The following is a 17810-nucleotide window of genomic DNA, read 5'->3' on the forward strand; positions in this document are numbered from 1 at the left end:
ACTCATACAGGGTCTGATGCTATTAGTGTGGCCAGTGCTTTTTGGGCAGCAGCAGCAATTTGGGAGCTCTCAGCCTTTTGGAGTAAAGGCCTGGGGCTCAGCAGACTCAGGCTGGTTATACTAGCTGCACTTTGCTTGCTTGCCTTTTTTTATTTTCTAAGTCTTATTAGGATACTTATCAAAAATCCCAGTCTTGCTTTTTGAGTTACTTTGTATCTTCTAAACTTTAACTTGGGACTTGCACTGGAAAAGAAGATGGAGGCATTTCCCCACTAAGCTGGAGGTTGTTCATACAGCAGTCAGAGTAAGTTGTATCAAATTTTTCATTTAACATCATTAAGCACAGGATATTAAGCACAGAAATGCCACTTGACTATTCACAAATGCTGCTGTCATTAGATAAGCTGCTCTCCAACAGCAGCATGGCAAAGAGAGTGCTTTTCAAAGGTGGGATTGAGGCCGGAGTCCCTAAGTAAAAGAATTTTTGGGCTGACAAATCACAACAGGCTGCAAAAGAAACCTTTTAAAGCTCAAGTCATGAGCTCATGCAGTCCCTAAATAGCTTAACAATAAGCCACTCTGGGCTATCTGGCTTCATTTCCTGGTGATGGAAGCGAGACTGGAAGGGGAAGAACAGCGTATTCCTCTACTGGGCACAGACACTCAACGCTATATTTCTCTCGGAGCACAGCTACACAATTCAACGCAACTCAAAATTACACTGTGAGTTGCAGTGCCAAGTCCTGCTCCAGAGTAGGAGACTGCCAAATAAAATACAGTGAAAGAGTCAGCATTCCTTCGTAAATGGATGTACTTGATATGTGGAGGACTAAGCATCCATGTGACTGTTAGTGCTGAGCAAAATCTGGCATCGTGGATGAAAACATTGTTTGCATTTCAATTTGCCCTTTCTAAATGTAGTAGTATTTCTAGTGATGTTAGTTTTGATGTGGAGCGCTACTTCGCTCAACAAGAGACTTGCAAGAAGCAGGAATGAGAAAGCAGAACATTACTTTAAATGTCACTAGAAAATGAAAATAAAAAGTGTGCCTGCAAGGATAATTGGGCAGAGCTATTCAGGGAACTCTCACAAGGAGATGAAGGGGAGCAGAGCCCAGTGCATCTTGTCATGACAGTAACACCATCCAGCTTTTCCAGACATCCCGCAAGAGCCAGGCAGGTCAGGATAAAGCCACCAGACTGCCCAGCTGCGCTGCTGCCTTGGAGGTGGCACTGCAGCCCATCAGCTCCCTCCAGCCAGCAGGGTTTGCACCCAGCTGCCACCCTGATGACAGCATCATCAGTTCTGCAAAACAAAATCAGCAGAGCCTGCCTCATTACCTTGTATATACACTTGTGTAAGTCGCTAAGAACTCCCTCCTCTTCCTCCTCGTCCTCCTTCGTGGTCTCCTTTTCCTGAGCGAAGAGCCGCCGCCTGCCCGTCTTCAGTGGGACGTCGACCTCTTTTAACTTGTTGCGGAAGCCATTTTTGTGAACCACGCCGTTGATGAGTCCGTTTTTGGGCTCAAACCGGGGCAAGGAATGGAACTTGTAGGCATTCTCCGAATGTCCCTCCAAAGGTCCTTTCCTCTTCTCCAAGATTTCCTTTTCCAGCAAGACCTCCTTCTCCAGTTTCTTGTGCTCCTCGGGGGAGAGGGAGTCGTAGGAGAGCAAGTACTGGCAGTAGGCTTCTTGCAGCTTGGCCAGCCTGTCCTGTGCAGTTTTGGGGATGCGCAGCATATCTGCCAGCTTGTTCCATTTCTTGAGGTCAGTCACTTGCTGCATCCCCCCCATCTCGTTGATCAGCTGGACGAAGCAGGCCAGGTCGAGCTCGCAGCCTCCTGGGGTCCACATATGCCAGGCAGCAGAGGAGGGGAAAGGGAAACACAGGAGCAGATTAGGAAAGCTGTTGGCAGCTCACGTCAAGCGTGCTACCAGGCTGGGCACATACGGCATATGCCACCCGTACAGCTCCGGTCACCTGGGCACCAGAGCAGGACTGTCCCTATCTTGTACACCTCCTGCTAAAGACAAGTGTGCGCCACTGTTTTGCTAGCTTAATTCATTCAGCAGATCATATTTTGCTACTTGCAATAGCCTTCCCTACGGTTAAATTTGCTCTCCTCCTTGAGTTTCATTCCCTTCTCTTCTCAGAGCACGCTCAGCTATCTTCTGATACACATCTTTTTCCTGGTCATTACCCAACCCAGTGGTCAGGGAGATGAGAGTTGCCCAGCTCTTTAAAAGCCCACACACTCCCACCCTCCCCCTCACCTACCACCAGTCCCACGTCTGGTTTATACCAGAAAGCAGCAAAACAAGTGTCAAGATGGGTACTGGCAATCAAAAAGACAAGTACCTATCCTTTCTAGAGGTGAAACATCGATCATCTAATGTCTGCACAATACTTTGAATATAGTTAGTATTTAAAAGGAGTACAGTAACATCATTCATTTCCCTACAGGTAGAAAAATCCTTTAAAAAAAACCAAGGGAGGTGGGGTTGTTTGGGGTTGGTGCCTGCAACTGCACACATTATTCCAGACACATTATTCTTCCAGTTTGAGGCCATCCATATTTTATACTCCATTATGTTTTTGTATATTTTAAGATGACTAGCATATTTCACACTCCAGTCAAAAAATAAAAATGGAGGATTATACAAACTGCAGCATAAAAAGCAGCCAAATGGATGAGGAACAATAAAAGAAACATCATAAATACTCTCAAAGCACAGAAATAAATCATCAGCAGAAAGAGTGAAGAAACAGACCAAAGACCACCTACAATTCAACAGGGCACTGCTGAAGGAAAAAAGAGAATTAATACAAAACTCATGTCAACATTGCTGCCTCCACATTCTCTCTCCTCCTTCTTTTTCCTTGAGAAAAGTAAAAAATCATTATGTCATAGCCGTTTCAGAGCACTTACAAATGCTGTTATACAACAGAGAAGTGCAAGAAGCAGCGTTACGGTAAATATTTACTGTCAGATGCACAGCTACAGCATCTTAAGGGCCAGTCATATCATCTTGCTTGCTAGTGCAAGCAGTATTGCTTTCTTCAAACTACGCTGTGCTGCATCTCAGATGCTCCATAGCTGATCCAAATTTTCCTTCTTCCCTCTGCTTTCCCCTCTTCCACCACTCGTGCCAATCCAGTGCAGAGGGAAGCTCAGCACTGTAAACTTGTGCGCAACGTTTTGGAGTAACGGTTGCAGCTAAGGTGGAGCAGTGCCAGAGGCTGCTTGCTAATGCTGCCCACACAGCACTGGGCAAAGGTGTGAAAGAAGGGGAAAGGTTTTTGGCTGCGGCCAAAAACAAGGGTAAGGCTTTGAGGACTATGACGTGGGTGGAGGCAGGGCCATGAGGCAGCAGATTTATTCAGTTTAATAATTTATTTTATGGGAGGTCAAAATGGTTAAGTCTTGAAGCTGAGAAAAGGCCAACATCATTGGAAAAAATAACCTACATTTCAAAGGTTTTCTTGCTATCCTCTTTAATCTTCCCCATAAAACAACTTTGAGGCTGGCCTCTATTACAGGCTGTTACTTTTTTTGGTCTAGTGTTTTATATACACGGTTCACAAATAAGCTGAAGGCATAATTCAAGATGGTTTTCCATCCCAATAGATTTAGCAACCTACATAAAGCTGAGTAACATACTCCTAACTTCGAAAGAAGCGTGGTCCAGGTTTAATGTTATACGTGTTCTCCTGTGGGACAAATAGCACACACCCAGCTTAAGGTCCTAGTTTCAACACTGTTTATGAACCATTTAAGAAATGTGATTTTCTCCTACATCATGGAATGAGCGCTCATAATCACTCCGCAATATTAGAGCTCGAGTAGCACATCATTCAACCGGAGCCTGGCAGATCCTTCATAGGGCCAGCTACAGCTAAGGTTTACAAAATGGTCTCAATTATAATTCCATTTCACACAGTCATAACTTTTGGAAGCATTTCTATCTCAGGATGATGTTTTCCTGGAATGACCTACGCATGTTATTTAAACTTTCATTGAAAGGCTGAAGGAAGGCAGAAAAAAAAAAAGAAGAAAAAGAAAAAAAAAAAAAAGAGTTTTAACCCCATTTATAAGCACCTATAGCAAATGACTTAAATAAGAGACCTGGCACCTGTTATACAGAAATAGTGGTTTGGTTTGGGTTTTTTTTTTAATTGTCTTAATTTCACAAAGTTAGGAATATTTTTTAATTGGCTGCTGAGCAAGCTCATTTTAAAAAAGAAATCTTAAATCTTCAGGTATGCATTTAATACACTGGCCCTACACAAGTCGTTGGCAAAACTCCCACTTACTTCAATGGAAATGTGATTTGGGCCTGGAAGGAGGGACGTGTATGCACGTTTACTTAAATAAGCATGCATTTATCACCACAGATGATCTTGTATCTTTCCTGCTGGAACCAACAGATTTTTCATCTTTGTACACTGATGATCTCCAGCTTCTTTTCTCCATTTTGTGTTTAATTTTAAATACAAGATAGGTAGGAAATTAACTGCATAAAGGATACACAGGATGCAAATTTTGTGAGAGACCACTGTTTGCTCCAGTTATATAGCACCCAGCAAAACAGAATCCTTCCATATTAATTAGGCTCTTAGATGCTTAAATAATACAAATAATTAACAGTAATGCCATCTTAATGCCGAGTTAAGGTATTTCATTAAAAAGTTAACATTGTTCTAGGAGCGTTAATCGAGCTGTCTTGCACATTTTTTCTTCTCTCTTGCCAATGTAAATTTAATTCATTATTCTCCTCTATTAGCATACAACCATTGCATACATTAGGAATACAAAATGTTCACTTATTGCTGCTTGAGCAATTTTAATTTTCAGATTTCCTTGAATGTTTTTGCACGACTATTGCAACAGAGTGGTAACCCTCATCCCTCATTCCTCCTCCTTAAATTCTGTCATTTCTCTGTTGTATCCTGCATTGGTTCACCATAAACTGTGCAATCTCTTTGTGTGTTTTTATGCATTTTACTCAACATACGTGATACATAATAAAGTTTGAAAACAGAGGGGGGGGAAAAGTGTTTTGAACAGTTTAAACAGAAAATCCAACTAGCGTTGATAGCTGACTGATCGGATAATGCCTCAAAAGCAAAACTCTAGCCTCAAGTTGCAGCATGCAGGTCCTCTGAGCTCTGACTCAAAACACTTCAAAAACAAAGGGGAGGGCTAACAAAAATTAAACCCACAAGTTTGTTACTATGTCTTGGCTGCAAAGGCAGTAGAGATGGAGGTGGCTCATTCCACAGTTCATTTGTATGCTGCTGTTGTCATGTTTTTACAAACTATTGTCACATTTTTGTCACGTGTCATATTTGACAGCAGACCACAAACCAAGAATTCTGTTAAATAAGTGATTCTCACTCAGGCATTAGCCCTGGCAGACACCTGCTGGGAGAAATAATGAAACCTCCATTTTGCAATCAACCACATTTTACTGCCTATTCTTGACACTTAATGGTTGTTAAATGTCAGCAGGTCACTGCAAATTTGTGATTTTAAGTGTCTGAGTACCCAAATAGAAGTCAGTTCCGAGATATTTTCTTTCCCCCTTGGTTAAATGCTTTTAAAGGAAGGGAGGGGGGGGAATATTTGTATTTGAGCTTGGCAGCACTGCAACCTGTTTGGAAACCATTGTTGGAAGGATCTGAAAAATATTCTGAGGCAACACTTAAACCGAGGCTATCAATATCCATAGTTGCACTACCTACAAAAATAAACAGCAGGGAAAGGAGAAGATCCTGAAATCTGGAAACCAAGCCCCCAGATAGCATTTTTTTCCCCACGGGTAAAATAAAGAACTGGCAGAAGGAAGGTGGTGATACAAAGTCTCCCAGGAAAGCTCTCCGACAATCTACCTGCATTGTGCCTGATGGATGGATAAAGAGAGAGATCCAGTGCTCTGCAGTGTTAATTGAACAGGGGTTCAGTTAAGCATAAAGGCAAACTGAGCATAAAGTCGCACATGGATGCTAACAAGCAGCGGCAAAAGGCCAATGAAACCACAGCCCTTACCTATGAGTGGGAGTTCGTCCATGGTAATGCCCTGAGATTTGAGGTGCTTCTTGATGCAGGCCAGCCGCTGCACGTTGGGTCCCCAGCGCCTGCCTAGCTTGTGTATGTGCTGAATCTGTGTCACAAACCGCATTTCATCATTTAGCTTGCACTCAGGTCTCCAGTCTGGAGGAGGAATCACCCTGCACATCCCATACTTCTCTACCTGAGCTCGGACTGACTCAATGTATATCAGTGGGTCATGAAATTCCTTGGTGGAGGGCCTAAGGATGGGAATCTCCCCCAGCATCCCCCACCCAGACTTACTACTGCCCTTTTCGTGCTTTCCCATTGAGTCTTGTGGCTTGTGCAAGGACTCCGCTTGAGAGGTAGAACGATTTTCACAGGAGGCATTTTCAGTTTTGCCATGTGCTTGTTTCCCTGGCGTACTCTTTCCAGCAGTGGCTCTTTTCGGCCTATTTCTTTCCAAACTCTTCTCTGGCACTTCCTTTTTAAGGTGTCCATTCAGCAAAGGCTTTTCTACGGCTGCCTTTTTGCTGGCAGCTTCTGCCAAGTTGACGACGGCCCCTTTCATTCTCTTGGTGGGCGACTGTATTTTGTCTATGTGATTCATCTCTTCCAGCCTCCTTTTCGAATTGCGCAGCCCCTCCCTTAACTGTCTCCCCACCTCCTTAGTGCATGTCTTTTGGTTCAACTTGCCATTGACTTTTACACCATTAACAGCGGTATTGTTAGACTTGGATGCTCCAAGGGATAGCACCTGTTTGCGGGTTTTTGCATTGCTACTTTCTATTTTCCCTGAGATTGTGTGGTTGACAGGTGAACTGGGTTTGTGGTGATTTAGTTTGGTTTCCTTGACCAGTTCTTTCTTGGCTTTGGTGTATGTGACAGTTCCCTTTGTCACTGTTGCAGTGTACTTCACAGTTTTGGACGGTGAAGGTCTGACTTCTCTCATCTTTTTGGCACTGGCTGCATTTGCACTCGGAGATGACATTCGAGTGATCCCGTTGACTTTAGAAACCTGCGATGCCAGGAGTGTTGCAGGGGGAGCAGAAGGAAGGAAACAGAAAACAGAGAAGTAAATTAGTAATGTTACCGCTCAGCCACAGCGTCCCAGTTGCCGGACAACCATATTCTGCAGTCCTGACTCCTGGCCCCTTTGCACAATCTTCATATAACGGTTTTCACCCAGGCAAGAGGAGGTACTGGGCATTTATAATAAAGAAATAAAAGAAATATTTAAAAAAAAAAAAAAAAAAAACCCAAGAAAGTCCTCAGAAAGCCAATCTTGCTTTCGGAGCGTACGAAGCCTCTGGCATGAAGAAGGGCGAGGTCCCTTGCTTCACTACCCCCTTGTCTACCAGAAAGCCTGTTATGGTATCACAAAACACAGGTAGTCTGACTTACAAACTAATACTTTTGTTATCTCCTTTTCTGGCCCTCAGACACTCTCTCTCGCACCCAACTTCCCTTAAGTGCACACACAGTTTACTACTACTTAGCAGACAAACTAGCCAGCATATACTGTCTACTCTAACTGGAATGGGCATGTTTTGCAAAAACCAACCAACCAACCAAAAAAAAAAACCCCAAACCCCAAAACCCCCACATGCTGAGATTCAAACCAACCTCCTGTCTATACATACATACATAGGAAAAAAAGATATATTGAACACATTATGCACCCAACAGATCAGGATGGCCAGGAAGGATCCAGTCTGTCATACATATTAAATCTTGGAGGCATCTTGTTGCTGAATTCATTAATTTGAAAAAAAAAATGTACACAGTAGTTTAATACATTCTTTAAAAGTTTGATATCTAGGCAGTTTTGCTGACACACATTTTATTACATCATATTGTCATTGCAACTTAGAATTGCCGGACTCCACTGCGTTCTGTTAGACGCTTTAACCCAGCTATGAAACTGAAATTTATATTTTAACTGTAAGACAGGTTACGGACTGAGAGCAACTCTCAGCATTAAAGGGAATTGTAACAGCTCAGCACTGCCAAAGCTAAGCTCCACGACTAAGCAAATTAAGTTGAAGTTTAAACCTCAAGCAAATTTCAGCATTTAAAAAAGTTTTAAAGATTGTTTTCTCACCTCCTTAACCTACTGTGAGTGCAGAAAAAACACATCCAAAAATCAGGAACATTGATAAAAATGCTCAAAGTGAAAACACACAGTACAATCACCCCTCATCAGTGCTCAGGTGAATAACACCATTCCTGCAGTTATAATACTTCCCTGTGGGATTTCAAAATACTTGCCAAATTAGTAAGCATGGCAGCTTCTCTCAAATAAATGCAAGAATTGGAGTGACTTATAAAGTAGGGATAAAATGTTATAAAATATGGATCAAATAGAGACTGAAAAGATCATGCTATGGTCTTGCATTAAGTGACTTGGGGAAGAGGATCTGGAACCTGGGGATTCTGTGTGTGCATGCACACATTTACTCTGTGCATTTTCTCCAGAAGCTGGAGCAGGAATAACAAGCCTTTTAAAATCCATCCATATTCTTGTCCTTTCTGTGCTTCCAAGGTAGAAGCACTTAAGGAAAATCCAGTTAACTGATGACTGATGAGTTTTTATCTTGAGCTTTCCAAAGATGCAGGAGATATTATCTGGAAAGCAAACACTTGCTAACAGAACTGCATTTACCCATTTCCCTTGAAATTTAGGCAGTACTCTGCATTTGAAATGGAAGCCTGGGTTTGGTTTTTAGAGCTTTTTCATGCCACAGAGCAGACACGAGTAGAGAGCTGCTGAGACATTGCCTCCTGCCTGCAGCAGTCAGAACAAGCGTTGAACATCTCTGGCTTTATAAATAGCCAAGAACATCGACTACAGATTTCATCTAGACTAAGAGAAGAATTGATTGAGAACTGGGAGGGGAAGGTAATCCGGGTGACAGTGATCATGAAATGAGTTTTCAATTCTAAGATGTGACAGCAGTAGAGAAAAGACAACAGACTTAAAAAAACTCCCAAAATCTTCGAACAAACAAAAAGAAAACACACCTGCAAAAAAACCCAAACGAAAGCAATTCCCACTTAGAGGAGGGGCACAAAGCACAGGTCATTATGCCTGTTCACAAAGTTCTCTAATGACTGGAAAATTAAAAAAGAATCACAGTAAAAAGTCAAAACACAATTACATGACTGAGGGCAACAACAAAAGCATGCACAGGTAAAATCAGAAAGGCAAAGGAGCTAAAGAAACTTCAGTTAGCAAGGGACATAAAAAGAAACACAAAAAAATTATATACACACCTTAAAAATACAAAGACAACAAAAACCAGCGGAAATCAACCACTACAGAAGGAAGAAAAACAAGTGCAACACTTTGGCTAAAGTGTTTGCACTTCTTTTGCATTAGCCTTCACCAAAAGTACCACTGACTGAATACTTACCAGATATATAACATAACCAATTTCAGCAAAATTGCTAGGGAGGCAACCCCAGCAAGCTAAAGTGTACCTAGATGACTTAAGGCATGGCTCTTGGAGATAAGTGGAGGGCAGGCAGAGTCTACCTAACTTCAAACCCTAAAATCATTCTGGAACAAATCATCAAACAATTAATTTGTAAACACACAAATGATAAATAACGTTAAAAAACAAAAAAATAATACAAACAAACTAAAAAAAAACCCCACCCATAGTTTTGCCAAAGTAGTACATCAGGCTAAGTTAATCATCTCCTGGCAGACACCTGGCTGAGGAAGCAAAGAAGCACCTCCGCTCCAGTAGGGCTCCCGTCACTGTCCCACGTGATGTTCCATCAAACAAACTCCTGAGACACATCCTAGACATAATTACTCTAAAGTGGCTTCACAAGGGACTAAAGAAAGTTGGGCGCCAAAAAGGACTGACGTGGTTTAGCCCCAGCCGGTAGCTGGGTGCCACGCACCACTCACCCCTCCCCCGGCGGGCTGGGGAGGAGAACGGAAAAACAACGGCAAAGCCTCGAGGGTTGGGCTAAGGGCAGTTTACTGGGACAGCAAGGGAGAGGGGAACAATCAACAACAGTACTGATAACAGATATTCACAATGGGTGATAACAGAGAACAATTTACCGATCCGACGACCGACCGACCGGACGCTCAGCCTGTCCCGGAGCCACACCGAACCCGCCCCTGCCCGACTGGCCCCCTTTTATGGTGAGCATGACGTCACATGGTATGGAATAGCCCCCGGCCAGCTTGGCTCACCCGCCCTGGCTCCTTGTGAAATTAACTCTGTCCTTGCCAGAACCAGGACAGAAAGTCATCCTCAAGAGAAGTTATCATTGTCATAGTTCATAGCCATCCTGGGAGGGTATTTCAGGTAACTTTCTGCAGGGACTTGTCTTGGCCTCGGTTCTACCAAGTACTTCCATCAGTAACTTGGATTATCGTAAAATTTGCCAGTGACACACACCTGGATGGGACTCTGGTGACAAGGTCAAAGTCAAATACAATCTTGAAGAACTTATTTCAGAACATTCCTGTAAATAAAGGAAGTGCTATTTTTAGGAAGGACAAATCAAATACATGCAGGGGAGGAATAACATTTGGGGACCACAGTGAGCTGCAAAACGCGTTGGTGGTAGAAAGCACACAAATCTCTGAGAGCTATTACTAAGAACGTGAAAAGCAAGGCACAGGAGCACAGTCTTTCCTATGCAGGGCCGGACCCAGCATTGGGCCCAAACTGTGAGAAAAATTCAGTGGAGCAAGTCTTAAAAGAACACAAAGTGCTCAGGCATTTGGAAAATATGATATTTACTGAAAAGCCAAGGGAGCTGGGCTTGTTTAGTCTGAAAGAGATGACTATGGGACAACTCTATGACAGTCTTCTGATGCATAAGGAGCTCCTCTGAAAAGACAGAGTAAATGCACTTTCCGCGTTCACTTGGAAAAGCAAGGGCAGAAAAACCCTTTAATTGTCTGCAAAGATAATCTGAGGCACAACTAGGAAAACATTCTAATTATTAGTAAAGGAAAATGCTGGAAGAATCTGCCAATGGCTGTTGTGGAGTCTCCTCTATGGGAGGTTTTCCAGAAGGTTTCAAGGAGTCCATGGCTATATTACTGTGCTGTCAGGTACAGTCAAGACAACACCTCGGAGTGAGCAGTCAGGCTGTATAGACGCACTTTGTGACTCCAGCTCTCCTATGATTCCTTTTTTTAAGAAGCTGTGACCAGAAGTCTGAAGGGCCATCTGGGGCACTCCTTCAGCAAGGGGTGGTGACGCAGGGCCTGAGAACAAGACACAGTCATGGAAAAAGTGCTCATGGACAAAGGCAGGATCCTCACAGCTCTTCCTCTTCAAAGGAAAACATGCCATTGGCACCATCAGCTTTAGGCCAGAATTAAAACTGCCAAGATACAAACCTCTGGAAAACTGAATTAATTAAGAAAACAGCAACTTATCACAACCATTTAGAGTTGTTAGAATACCTCCACACAATGAAAGCTTAGATCTCTCAGGGCCAAATCTTGAACAGAACAGGTACATAAGCTTTGGCTATCTAACCTCCAATCCTAGATTGTAAGCATACTATTTTGAGTTTTTATTCAGACTTAGTGTCTTTATTACAACGACTAACAGCTCCTGAAGTGGAGAACACTTGGCTTTGAGAATACCATGAGGAGTTCACTCATTTATTTCTGAGTGCTAACAAAGGAGACCCCACAAGAAAGAAACATCGTTGAAAACTTCCTTAGGACAATCATCTTTCTAGAGCAGACACAACACGATGGTTTTCAAGTGCTTCTCCCTCTTCCCTCCCAAAATGCCCACAGGTATCTTAAGTGTTTTCAGAAAGGATAGCATAATGTTTAAGACACAGCAGTACTATATAGACCAGAACAGACCACGCTTCAAACGGGCATAGGCTGCAAACAAATGTCTTCCAGCTGAAAACAAGTGGAACAAACAACGTGGTCACAGCCCACCATCAAAGCAACAGGTGGATTCAGGATTTCACATTGACAAATGTGAAATTCTGGCTGGTCAGTCAACACCTACAATGTTCCTGGTCTGTACTTGTCTCTGAGGACCCATCAGACGATTGGAACCAAAAGAAACAAGAAATTGTGGTAGGCATTTTCTTACCTTTCTACTGTTGATATGTCTCCCCCCAAACCAAACATACACACACAGAGTCAGCCTAAAAAATTGGTCACACTGCCAGGTGCGCAGGTTCACCAAATGGGGGTCTATGCCACAGCTCCATCCCGAGGCAGTGCTTACACTGAGCGCATAAGAAAGAAGTCAATTTAATTCAAATAGTAACAAAGTGATTGACATTAGCCTTACATGACTCATAGTCTTGAGCTAAAGGTGAAACTAGGGATACGAATAATTTCATCTTTGCTTTTCAGCTATCTTCTCAGTTTTGCTGACATATATTTGTCCTCAGACCACTCTTTTCTCCCCTTTACTGAACACTTGCCTTGCAGTAAAAGACGGTACGATAGATTTTAAATTTTGTTTTTTAAAAAGCAAATGGGACCAGCACATAGTCTTGCAGCAATTTGTTTGTTGGATTTGAACTGGTCTACATACACACCTATGCATAGCATCTGGGATCCATTCTCCAGACACATACACTCATACACACAAAATAAAGCCAACAAACAACTTGTTAGATAACAACCACAGTAATAACAGCAACATTAGCAATACCAACAACAGCTTTGGTCCCAAACAAATTCAAGTTATGCAACTGATCTCGAATTCATTCACAAAAATACTTCTGTGTTGATATAAATTTTGCAGAAGTAAATTACCATATTAGGCCAAGAGAGGGCCCCATTGAACTACATTTCCTTTGCCCACAACCCCTTTGAAGTAGGGGATTTGGGAAGATTGCAAGGGAGGAAGAAAGAGAGGGAACACGTGACAAGTGCAAGCGCACACCAGAAAAGGAAAGAAAGAACGAGAGGAAAAAAGAAAATCTCCAGTACTTTCTAGTGTTCTGCCTTTATTTTCTGTAAGACTGAACAAAACAAAAACACACACATAAATAAACCATGTAAATGCACGTGAAAATGGAGCAAAAACATACTGGATGGAGGAAGAACATGTGGCTGGCACCCTGGGAAAACAACTCTCCTTTTGGAAAATACTGAAAATGTCAACAAAGACTCAGGACAAGGGCAGAAAATTTAGCAATGTCTCATAACTGTAAGTCTAAGGTTTTGCACAAAGCTAAGTCTTTCTGTCAGGCAAAATGCATAATCCACCTTTAATTAGTTACAGCCACATTTTCATTAAATTGGTAAGAAAGTACTTATGTTACTGTGGGTTGCAGAAAAAAATTTAAATACCTAACTTCCTCCCCCCCCCCCCCCAACTTACAGCCCCCTTATTTTCATAAGCTGGAGGACCACACTCTCTGAGGTGTCTGTGTGGCATGACTGTTGGTTGTACTGCATTGCTTTTGCATTTCTCCCCATTTTGCGTAACACAATTGAAAACATCTAATACTCTACAAAGCAAAACCCACTGGGATCGCGGATAAAATTCTTCTACACCTGTCTTTTCCCTTCTCAGAACTACCTTCACAAGTGACAGCAGTTGACCTTCACAATAATTTTAACCATTCATACTTTGATGATACAACTTTAACGCATTTCACACAAGTGTTCCAGTGAGTTAAAATAATTAGTTCTGAAGTGCATCCTTACGCTTTGGAAAATTTGGTCAACACAAAATGCTCATGGCAGAGCATGTCACAGCAAGGACCATAGGATGCTGGCAGACACAAAAAAGAAAGCCAAAAGGATGCAAAAGGCAGGCATTCAAACTGATGACTAGATAAGCAAAAATTGCAATAGGGGAATAAAGAATGGAAGTCTTAGAGGGGTACAGAGAAATATACTGTAGATAGCCTTCAGGATCTCAAATTTGATTTAGAAGGTAATACAAATCCAGTGGAGGCATCTCAGGAGAAGCTAAACACCACTGAAGCACAGGACGTGGAAGATTTCCTTGGCAAGATCTCCACTGTTTTACTTTTTGCCATTTTTAATTTCCAAGCCTATGACTGAGAGGTGCCATTTAAGACCTTGACAGCCCTACAAGATGGCAATTCAAGCTCTGCTGAAGTCTGGGCCAGCCTACTTAGAAGAAAAACCTTTACATGCCAGCAAATAAAGCCTTGCTCTAATTGGCCTGTTCAGAATTAACCGCTGGGGAAAAAAAAAAAAAAATAGGCGCAAGTGTAGCAAAGCTTTCTGTACTGCATTGCCCTAGCACAGGTACCCTGCTAACCCAGCCCCAGACTGTATAAGGACACTGACTGGGGATTTTGAAAGTCCTTTATAAAAAACTAATTTGACAGTTGCTATTTTAGGAGCCCTTTGATTCAATCATCAAAAACAGATGGAGACACATCTTGCCCAAACGCCAGTCACAAGCACCAAAAGATTGGTCTGCTAAACTTCCACACCCAAATACAAGTCAGGCAGAGACACACCTCTTGCTGAATTTTTGTTAGTTTTCAACCAGGTAACATGAAAGTCTGAATTTCTCCCCACCTGGCACGTCCACTGTGAAGGTGGCAATAGAGCACCTTCTTTATGCATGGGGCAAAACATTTTTCCCAGACTCTGAGGTTTGCGTTGCCCACATGCAATACAAGAGACCTGAGTGTAACACCAGCTTCTCTACACCACCAGTGAACCTCTAAGATAACCCGAGCAGACCAGCCATACACAAAAGGAGTTCATTCTTCCACGTGCTGCCAGCCTTGGCACTGTCAGCAGAGAGGCCAACAGGAGTGCCAGTCAGAGATGTTTAATAAATAGCGATGTGAACTTTACTCTTTCATATGTATACACTGGATAATACAAAGACAGGGTTGTAAACCATGCCTTATCATACTGACTTCCCAGGTATCTATCACTTTTCTTTTTTCCTTCTTTCTCTCTTTCTCTCTCTTTCACTGAAAATTAACTCCCTGCTGTCTCCAGAGCATGCTTTTAAGGATTGCCATGTTTGCTCTATGCCAGGCAGTGGAAAATGGAGCTAGCACCTTAAGAATCTGCGTTTCCCGTGTGTCCACAGTAGAGTACAATTCATTACCTGTTTCCTTAAGTCCTGAGCCGATCTATGAAGAGTGTGGTGGTTGTTAGCAGTGAGCCCTTTCGTGGAGGAGCCAGTGTTTGTAGTAGGATGGTGATTAGCAGCAGCCTGGTCTTTTCGGCTCTCAGCCTTATGTTCGCTGTTCCTCTCCTTCCCTGGTGTGGCCTCTTTGCTTTTGTGTTTCTGAGCAGGTTCTTTCTCCTTCGATGATTTGCTGGACCCATTGAAAACTGAGAAGAGGGAAAATCAGACTATTAAGGAAGAAAAAAAGAAAAGCAAAAAAAACCATACAAGACCAAACTCTTCATTCAAAACAACCCAACTTTGTCTGTTGTTGGTGTTGGATATTTAGTGAGTGTCTTCTTATATCTAAGTAAAATCAATACAGAATTAGAAGCACTATTTTGCATATTTCTTTATATGAACAGATTTACTGAAGTATTTCCTTTGCTTGTTAACACACATTATCTTCAATATCCAAATTAAAACATACAAGCTATATTACTGTTTTGATTGACCTAAATTTAGACTTATCAGTTTGATTTTTATTTATGACAGTTTTAATTAACTTTTTTGCTGTTGCAGCAAGGGAATTCTAAACATAACCTAAACAAAAAAAGGGATTTATTTTTATTTTAACATAAAAGAAAGGAAGTGTTCCACGAAAAAGCATGTTTTGTTTTCATCAATATCCAAACTGCTGAACCAAACTGACAGCAGTTTGCCTACAGCAGACAAGCTGCAAATAGAAAAAGGTACTTCTGCAAAGAAAATAAAATACTAATACCATTTTGGAGCCTGTCATATAAAGTAATGCTGGGACCTACACTGAGCACCCTCGCCTTCTGCTGAAGTGAAGGGATAAGAAAGCACAGAACAGAAACCGTATTTTGTTGTACAATAAATATTACGCAAACATATACAAGTCTATCTCAGCAAGTTTTGCTCCTGTCCCTCTGCTGAATTTATTTAAGAATAGCCTCTGCTCTTTTGTTGTCAGGGCACATGAAAGGCTGAGGTTAAAAAAAACCCAACAACAAACACGTCACATTTCTCTGTTTGTTTATCAAAAATGTGGTGAATTTATGTCAGTGCTGCACCCTCTTCAGTGAAGCACTTGACAGAGGTCTGTGACACTTGCGATCCAACACCCACAATGGCAATTGCCCTCCTGCCTTCTCCCCTCACCTAACTCTTGGCTTTTACCCCGCCTTTTTTTGCCATGGTTTAGGAAAGGATGTAAATAAGAAAATTCATAAATACTTAATAGCATAAAAGTATCTAAAAATCTTATTTATTATGCACAACACACCATCTCTTTGGGAATATTAACTAAATTAAGTTATTGTTTTCTTGTGAAATGAATGCCTTCTTTTGTCACTAAACATGATATACCTATGATACATACCTTTTTACCTAAATTTGAAGCTTAGCTGTTTCTACAGATGTCCTGTATTATTACAGTAGTAGCAGCAGTAATAGTAGTAGTAGTAATAAACAACCAACAATCCTGCTGGACAGAAGAGGGGTATCTAAGCTGCTTTCGAGTATACACCTACCTCCAAACCTTCCCAATCAGCTATCTACCTTCCCACCACACCTCCGAAAGCCAAAACTCCTGCGAGTTTGACAAATTTGTTATTCGGGTCACTTATCATATTCGGTTGGTCATAAGCATTGAAGTAGACTATGATAAAAAAATGAAATTGCAATTGCTTTTCCTCCTCTCTTCCTTCCCTCTTGCATAAATTGAGGAAGAATAAGAGAAAAGCCATCAGCAGCGAAGTCACCACAAATTCCCCTGTGGCTTCGTCACTCCTGAGCTCAGGAGCAACTGGCGCTGCCCCAGCCAGCCAAGGATTTCTCAGTGATTTCAGTGAAAGTCGCGTAACCTCCGTGTCTCATTTCCAGTGATGGAACTGATAATAATTGCCAACCCCTCTCGGGGAGTTCACGACAATACATTTATCCTCCTTTGTAAGGAGTTCTCGCATCAGATGGAAGGTGCTACAGATGCACGAAGCACAGCTATTTATTTTTAATAAGACATAGCACAAACAACCGATGGTAGCTTCGTTAATATGTATTTCACCACGGTGAGTGAGATTTTCCTTTGGAGGGAATGAATTGTGTATACTCATCTGCTCATACGGAAACATTAAGTCAGAGAGATTAGTTTTCTGTATTCAGAATTTTCTATATTATTGCCACTTTATAAACTGAAAATTACTAAAACAGAAAACGCAGCCAAAAAGCCAAACTGTGCACTTTTATGGTTCACCAAAAAAAACCCCCAGTGAACAGGAGACAAGGTATATTTTATATGCAACAGCTCATTAATTTTAAGTGTCGTGGGAACTCTGCCAGTTTTACCCTCTGAGTAATTATCTTTTGTCTTAATTTGTAAGATTCTTGAAAGGGGGAAGAGAGAAACGGGAGAGAAAAAATGTTCAGTCTCACAGGAAAAGCTTAAAAAGCTTAAAGCCTGAAAACACAATAAAAAGGGAGAGACGTAGATGCAAAACAATCCTAGTCAAGCTGTCTCTAGTTAAACAGTAGATGGTATCAGTTTCTATAAAAATCAGTGTTTCCACTGATTCTTCCAACACCTTGAATATTTTTATATCCAGCTAGATAGGTATATAAACCTTTCTGCAATAATAAGTTCTGCAAAATT

General features: G+C 41.8%; 1 protein-coding gene across 5 annotated transcripts in view; it reads right to left on the bottom strand.

Moving 5' to 3' along the window:
• JARID2 (jumonji and AT-rich interaction domain containing 2) overlaps positions 1-17810 on the bottom strand; it is a 225449-nt gene that overhangs the window by 23939 nt on the left and 183700 nt on the right. For all 5 annotated transcript variants that reach the window (XM_054813974.1, XM_054813977.1, XM_054813973.1 and 2 more), the window contains exons 6-8: positions 15134-15363; positions 6051-7071; positions 1342-1841 (exon numbers count right to left, since the gene is read on the bottom strand). In XM_054813974.1, coding sequence (XP_054669949.1) covers positions 1342-1841; positions 6051-7071; positions 15134-15363 — 1751 coding nt within the window. The remainder of the gene's footprint in view (positions 1-1341; positions 1842-6050; positions 7072-15133; positions 15364-17810) is intronic.

The sequence above is a fragment of the Grus americana genome, chromosome 2, assembly GCF_028858705.1.
Source record: "Grus americana isolate bGruAme1 chromosome 2, bGruAme1.mat, whole genome shotgun sequence".
NCBI lineage: Eukaryota > Metazoa > Chordata > Aves > Gruiformes > Gruidae > Grus > Grus americana.